Raw genomic sequence first — 7906 nt, forward strand, 5'->3', positions numbered from 1 at the left:
GGACATATTTTTAGGTGGCAGGGGAGCAAATTTTAGTTTTTTTTGTCGGGCAGGGCAGATATTGATTGATTGTCCTGGGGACAGGGCTTGGCGAAAACCGAGGAGAGGGGAAGCTACTTTTAAAACGGGGACAGGGAAATTTCAGCCATGGTGTTTCTGGGGATGGGGACACAGGGCAAGTACTTGTACCTTTTAAAGGTTACTCAGACTACTTAGCCTATCGATTGACCCAACATCTCACTCTATGTACTGCGAGATGGAAACCAAATAGAAGGCCACTGCAGTATGTTTCTGCAGGGGAATGTTAATTTTCAGGGGAATTTTTTCTCAGGGCAGGGGAAAATCGACAGGTTTTTTTATCACGGTAGCTTCATGTCGGCAGGGGAAATGGAATGACAAAATTTCGAAGGGAATTTTTTCCAGGGCAGGGGAACCGGCAAGTTTTTCTTTCGCCACAGGGCAGGGGAGCTTCAAACGTTCACAGTGGGGAGGGGAACAGGCAAAAATATGTGGGGAGCGGGTAAAAATGAATTTTGAGTGCGGCAGGGTAAGTCGAAAAATTTTCAGTGGGAGGGCAAATTATGAACAGCTAATTAATTACCCTCTTGACTTAAAATTAGTCAGTTCACATTCCTTGTCATGTACAATATATCTTATCATATTAAGGACCCCTTTAAAAGTGCATTGTTCGTTGGCTGCACCTGGAAAAACAGGCTCACACAGTTATACTCTGTAAATGCCAACTATACAATAATGCAAGATGCGAGGACATGAATCATTACACATTGATCGAGAATCGCCAGCATGGAATTTTCATACTGAAACAACACTTATTAATATACTTTGCATAAATGAATACTAATCAACCTCGCATCTTGCACAGAGAGATGCCGACTGGAACTAATACAAGGACTGTAGATTACTTTACTTTACTTTATTGCTCAACAACACACTCAAGGAGTGCAGTAAGGCAAAAATTACAAGATTGAGCATGAGGGTTACAGCGGACTATGTTTGTAACTAACTTTTGGTGTCGATGGTCTTATGTATGTGTGCTCCTTACTTGACTATATAATATATATATATATATATATTATATATATATATATATATATATATATATATATATATATATATATATATATATATATATATACATATATATATATACATATAATATATATATATATATAATATTCGGGTCGAAGCTTACTGTCCAGTGATAATAACATAAGAACATAAGAAAGTATTAAAAGTGAAAAGTAAAGTGAAACCGTGGATTCTATTAAGTCTTTACATTACATGAGTCTCAGGCATGTCGACTGTAGTTTACAATGTCTATCATTTAATGTCCTGTGGGTTCTTCATGAAATAATGAGAACTTTTCCTTTGCAATGTAACTTGAAACATTTAATTAAAACGCATGTAGCACATGTGCCATCCGTCTGGCCATCCGTGAGTGCTTATGTGACTGCAGCGCCCGCTATCAATGCAATTTTGTAATGGGGAAACTCAATTTGAGGGATCCCCCTATAGGCAGCTAATGCTAACATGCATAAATCAAGCGTTCAACCGAAGCGTTTGTACTGCGTGTTCGACATCCACAGTGTGGTCCCTTTCCTCTGTAATCGCCTGAAAACGCCTTGAAGTTGTTTCCTTGTGGTGTTTACTCGTCTTCAAACGATCGTTATGAGCTATAGCCGTGGGCCGCCAGAAATAGAGGGAATGCATTCCCTTAAAGTGGACAATTTGACTTACCGAACAACCCCAGACGATTTACGACGCTGTTTCGAGAAGTATGGCGATGTCGGAGATGTCTATATTCCACGAGATCGCTTCACCCGCGAAAGCCGAGGGTTTGCGTTTGTGAGGTAACGAGATGTAAAACAAGTCTTTATCTCTTTATACCCGATATCATGCCATTTTACGATGGTTTTGTTCGGAATGAATGCTCCCTGTAACGCTATCAGAAGACAGAGTTGTATTTTCGACGTCTTACTTTCGTCTGACCCACGCTGCGTCGTCGCATGGCTTCGTGTCATGGCGGCCTTTCAGGCAAGGCAGCCATTGTTGGTGCATGCTGTGATTCTACCCGCGCCATATCACAGTGCATTATGAATATTTTGGCGGGATATACGTTATGACGTCTACTTTCAGCGCTGTGACAAGTAATTCATTGATTCGGTCAGAGAATGTTAGACAATCACAACAGCAAGGGCTATTTCTAGTAATCAAGTATTTGATGTTTCATTTTGTAATTATGTTCTCTTTTTGAATTGTTCATTTGAAGTATGCAGCTCACTGCTCAGAACGAATTTCGCAGGTCGATTCGATTCGCTTGAAACCCTAAAAGAGACTCCTTGTGACCGTGTTCAGACAGTGTTTAAACCTGTTAGACACAAGTTGTAATGTATTCATGTTATGAAAAATAACAAAATCCTTGTTCAGGTTGCGGGAAGTGAAGAAGCCCTCGTCATTTACTCAGTTCCGTGGCGTCCCCTTCTTTGTACGACTTCCAAACTTCAGAAACTTTCCGACCTTTGCTGTTGTTCGACACAGTGCTGCTGTCGTTAATACACTTTGCAGTGAACTAGTATATCTGTGAATGATTACGATGTTCGTTTTGCTGAAGAACACAAAATTATCATTTGTGAATCTCTCTTGGCTTTGGGCTCTCGATTTGTTATAAACATAACAAGAATGAAATGGCTTCCTCTCATTGTACCAGATATGTGCAACGATTACAAGTCGATCAAAAAATGAAAACGCTTTTTGGTTACTCAGGAATTCAACAACTTTGACAGTAATTTCATTGTCATGCGTTATTGATAGTGTTGTTCCAAGAACTGCTCTCCATATTCTCTCCCTGTGATCATACAACCTTGTTGTGCTAAAAAACACCAGCAGATTCAGCATCTTTTCATAATGTCATGTTTTTCTTCTCAATTGTGTCTCAACGTGATAGCACCACAACAGTTTGTTCTTGTCTTCAGTGGAGTAGTCAGTTGAAGATAACGTGGCAGTTCACTCAAATCTGGCAATGCTACTGGCAATACCAGTGCAGTGGAAAGAAGACAATACCTCAAAGAGGAAGTTACCTAAAAAATCTCAGCTGCCAATGATGGTGATAGCAGTTGGTTACTGATGTCTGTACCAGCCTTTGGTTAGCAATATGTAGAATATTCTCAGTGATAAAATCTATCATAAAATGTCCTTCCATTCAGATTCTATGATAAACGAGATGCAGAAGACGCGTTGGATTCAATGGATGGTGCCATATTAGATGGTAGGGAACTCAGAGTACAGATGGCTCGTTATGGGAGGCCCTCAGATCCACGCAGACCGCCACCAAGAAATAGATACTACGGAGGTGGTGGTGGAGGAGGAGGATATGGTGGTAGTAGTTACGGAAGACGTCGTCCGAGGTATGTCTCTTATGAGTTCTGTTCAAGTTTATTGGAACAGTCAATACTTTTTCACCTTGTAGGAGTGACTTAAATTGTAACGAGATAAGATTTATCACTTTGGTTTAAATCACATACACCAGACTCTTTCGTTTTATGTCCAGGACATAGGTTTCCGTATTCTTTTGGGTGCTCTGCCCCAAAATGATACTTGAAACAATGAGTTTGGTGGGTTTGCTAGAATAAAACCCCATGGCTTAAGAACCACACTGTGTTTACCCAAATAAATATTGTAATGTCATCATGCAACAGTAATATGAAGCTGTTGTTAATGTCTGAAATCTGACAGTATAACGATGTATTTGCTTCTTTCAGGTCATATTCAAGGTCAAGATCCCGATCTCCAGTCCGTCGTAGCAGACGCTATTCTCGCAGCAGATCCCGGTCTCGTAGCCGTGATTATCGTCGTAGCAACAGTGGTAGCAGGTCAAGGTCACCACGCAGGTCTCGTTCCAGATCCAGGTCTCCACGTCCATCTCGCTCACCGAAATCGTTCTCACGTTCACGTTCCAAATCTTGCACTCCAGTGAAGTCACCGGGTGGCTCCAAGTCAAGATCAGTGTCAAAGTCCCGATCAAGGTCACCGTAACATGGCATGGATTAGTGTAGATGAAAGTGTGGATTGACCATCAGCGGAAGGAGTCAACTGTCAAACATGAAGAAGACGGTTGCCTTTTATTTTCAGGTGCAGAGAGATATGTGAATATAGTATGCAGGACTCAGGACTTGAAGTTCACAGCCAGTTGCATAGCCTTGAGCAGTAGACCAAATTATTAAAAGGTTAATTTTCAAATTTCAATTCATCCCTCTACCTTTGTCATTTATAAACTCTCATTGTTAGGAACATTATATCATGGTTAGGATTTTATGGTAGTAATATGCTAATACATGTAATAACTTCATATTGTACCAATTATGTAGGCTACTGCCTCACTTGCAAAGAAGATAATTTCAAACTGTACCAGTGTTTGCATTCCAACCTGGAACTCTAAGAACACAATGCCTGCCACGTAACATTTTTTAGAGTAGAACATTAAAAGTTTCCTTTATGCGTTGTTTATGTAAGTCTTCCCACAGGTGATGAAAATGTAACAATTGTGATAAGTCCATACTTCGTTCATGTGAAAAGAGTTTTCTTGTTTTGTCCCCACTTTTTGTACTTGCGGCCGTAATAAAGCTTTTACGATTTTTATTGCGAGTGTGGAGACTAACATGTATACCTTACTGTTGTTTCCCCTACCATTAGGAGCAGTAAGCTGTTCTGTAAGCTGTCACATAAAGGCAGTAGAGCATGTCTGTCATTGGTTGCTGATAGCTGAATGCAGTGTTGAGGTGGCAGTGCTCCTGTTACTGACATGAAAAAAAGCTGTTCAGCTTGGGTTGCTGTTGCCCTGTTCTCTGACGCAGTTCAGTGGGAGAAAAGAGAGAGAGAGTTGCAGGAGAAAATTTTCGGACTTACTGAAAACTTCCAGTAACCAGAATACCAGAAAAAGCTGAAATCTACACCACTTTTATGTTCCTGCTTTGCAGAGGGGTTCGGCAGACAAGATGTTCCTGTAGGAAAAAAAAAGAAAAAAAATGCTGCAATTTCTTTTCAGGTTCAAAAATATGCAGTTCAAAGTCACGTGGGATGGGTCCTGTATTTTCGTTGGTTTGGCTTTATGAAACAAAAACAGTTTTGAAACCAGTCCCAAATGTTGGAACACCAATTTAGATTATTACAAAAAACAGCTTGCCTTTACTATATTAGCAAATTGCAACAGTATTATTCAAAATAGTAGTCTCACGTGTGCTGGGCTTTAACACATGCGAGTTTAGTGTGGCTGGACACATCCAAATTATACTTTGACCTGATCATTTGCAGTTTTTTTTTTGTACTTGAAATATGATAATTTCTCTGTCACTCCTCAAAGAAGTATTTTGTGTTCTCTGAGAGCTTTGATGAGGTAGCAGTTCAGACCATTAAATGGTCGTGGATAGGCAATTTTTAGAGATCAAACCAGCAGTTCACTTTGTGTCCAAAGACCAGCACACTTGGGGATGATCATTGCATTCGGTGAAAGACCAGACTGGAAGATACAACATCTGAAGTATTTCTGTTGGAAATTTTTGACTGGTTTGGTCAATGTGTTGTCGTTGCATGCAAATCTGATAACGGTATTGGCTATGAGACAAACTACTATCAGTAAACAAATTACTGTAAAAGTCAATATTACAGGAAACTTTCGATGAAGCAAGTTGATCTTAACTGCACCTGAATTTTAAAAGTGTGTAAATAGATGCATGCATGAGTAACAATCTTTTTCTAAAGGAAGATTGCATGAGAGGTTGAAAAATGCACAGTACTGGTTGTTAACATGTTTAAATGGATGTTGTCCATTTATTTGTGCCAATGGTAAGGAGTTACATGCCAAAGAAACACCAGTGGCATAAAATGTGTTATGGTAATTTGTTAAGAGAGCATGCTGTCCTGTTCTTCAACCTCGGTTTTTAGTCCAGTCAAACCAAGATCAATTGACCAGCATGTGTACTCACAATGCAATGGTAAAAACCAGTGAAATCCTCTTCCTGGAAAAGATCCAGGACTCTTGTGTCATACTAAAAACAACAGATTCCTACGTGTAAACAATGCTATTGCCTGTTACTGGTATAGCATGGAGCCGGTAGGCTGTAGGTTAAACTTGTCATTGTAAGGGCAACTGTGTAATGGCTCGACCATAAACCAGAAGATTGCAGAACTTGACACCATTGTGGTGATGTGGTAAGTTGATTTTGGACACTTGCTGAAGTCCATGTGGTACTTTGCATGGTTCACATGGTACATGTATATATGGTCAAACTTTGATCTTGAAGAACAAAGGTACGGTAAGTAATGCTGCAGAAAAATTTATCCATGGCTGACTGCATTCACGTGATCCAATCCTGATGTCAGACATCCTGTGACGGTGGTATGCAAATTTTTGATTTTGTAACTTGGCAATTTATCTTCAATTTCATTTTACAGTCTTCTGGTGGATGCTAAGACTTATTAATGAAGACTGTGGACTTTGTATGACCTTCAGATTATCAGTTTATCAATTCTAACTCCAAAGTGTTTTTGTGTTTTCTCAGGAAGCTGTAGCTTTGATTTGTGGGCCTGTGCAGCTTGTCACAAAGTGGTGCTGATAGCAATGGAAAGATTTTGTGGTAGAGATTGAAAATGATGTGAAAGCTCTTCATGACTGGCAGATTTAGTACTGTCAGATGAATTACATGGTGTCAATCATTCCAGATACCCCTCCGAATAAAAGTCTGTCAACCATGGGGACTGGTGAAACTAGTATAAACATTTTGATAGTTCTCCATGTAACTTGCATGTTTGGATTTATCGTACTGATGCTTTTAGATGAGGGTAGGATACTTCCCAGGTAGAAGGATGACATGAAGTTTGTGAAGTCTAAATTATTAACAACCCCCCATCCCTATCAAGTATCAGGAAATATCCAATCTGTAGCTATAAATGGAAGACCTTTGCAAGTAGAACTTCTGTGTAGACAATTTTCAATGCCTTAGAAATCTATAACATCTCTTCTAAAGTAAAATTTCTACATGAGCAACTCCGTTACAGGGCTTGTTTATTGTAGGTGTAAGAGACATTTGGACATTCATTGGTTTGCTTCAATGCAATAGTTTTGCTTTGTAAATATGTTTGGCTCTTTTGGATGACAGACACCAAATTCAATATTTCCTAGCAATTGTCCAAGAGGTTAGGATGTAATAAAAATTAATCATTTGTAGCAAAAACTATACACTATACAGACAGAGAATATTTACAAGGCATAGTATATTCAGCCATTATTTTGTCAATATAGTTTGATGTTAGAATGTTTAGCTCAAGAGAAACAGAATCAGTACCAAATCATGACACCGTTGAAATTGTGTGATGTATCTGCAAGTAGGATCATACTCCATAGGTATCATGTACATCAACATTTGTGTTTGTATTTACAGAGCGTGAAATGTGGAATTGATATGGTGACTGGTCTGATGATTCTAATCTCTATCCTGATTTGAAAACGTTGAACAGCTTCAGCAGAGGATGGTACATGAATATTTTGCGTATAACCAAACTTTTCCCTTTCATTCATGAAACCAGAGTGGCTTTCCAATAAAAAGTAACGAGTTCACAGAAATACATTGTTGGTTTTGCCTTCGTTATGTGGTTTGAGAGTAAATGTGTATGAAAGACAAGTGCCTGTATTGTATTGTATTGCAGTGTGTTTGGTATTCCTTTGGAAAGTTTCTTGATAATGTGGATCAAGTGAAAGATTTGACAACACCCAAAGACTTGTGAAGGTGAATTTTGCCAGTTCTGCACTCCAGTGGAATTGATGTGTGTAATATTTCCAAAATTTGCTTTTTCATGATTTTGCACAAAAGGTAGACTTTAAAATGACAAACCA

The 7906-nt window shown here is 39.1% G+C and overlaps 1 protein-coding gene across 2 annotated transcripts; it reads left to right on the forward strand.

Moving 5' to 3' along the window:
• The first annotated feature begins 1548 nt into the window (after positions 1 to 1548).
• Positions 1549 to 7636, forward strand: LOC139151488 (serine/arginine-rich splicing factor 2-like). Of its 2 annotated transcripts, XR_011556434.1 has the most exons (4): positions 1549 to 1871; positions 3225 to 3425; positions 3780 to 4244; positions 4711 to 7636. XR_011556434.1 is itself a non-coding variant. In XM_070724320.1 (3 exons), the coding sequence occupies exons 1-3, from the start codon at positions 1690 to 1692 to the stop codon at positions 4051 to 4053; spliced, it is 657 nt and encodes a 218-aa protein (XP_070580421.1). In that variant the 5' UTR covers positions 1549 to 1689; the 3' UTR covers positions 4054 to 4656. The 2 variants fall into 2 exon arrangements, 1 of the variants encoding a protein (XP_070580421.1); XM_070724320.1 differs by lacking the exon at positions 4711 to 7636 and having other exon boundaries at positions 3780 to 4656.
• Positions 7637 to 7906: the final 270 nt, after the last annotated feature.

Source organism: Ptychodera flava, chromosome 15 (genome assembly GCF_041260155.1).
Source record: "Ptychodera flava strain L36383 chromosome 15, AS_Pfla_20210202, whole genome shotgun sequence".
Taxonomy (NCBI): Eukaryota; Metazoa; Hemichordata; class Enteropneusta; family Ptychoderidae; genus Ptychodera; species Ptychodera flava.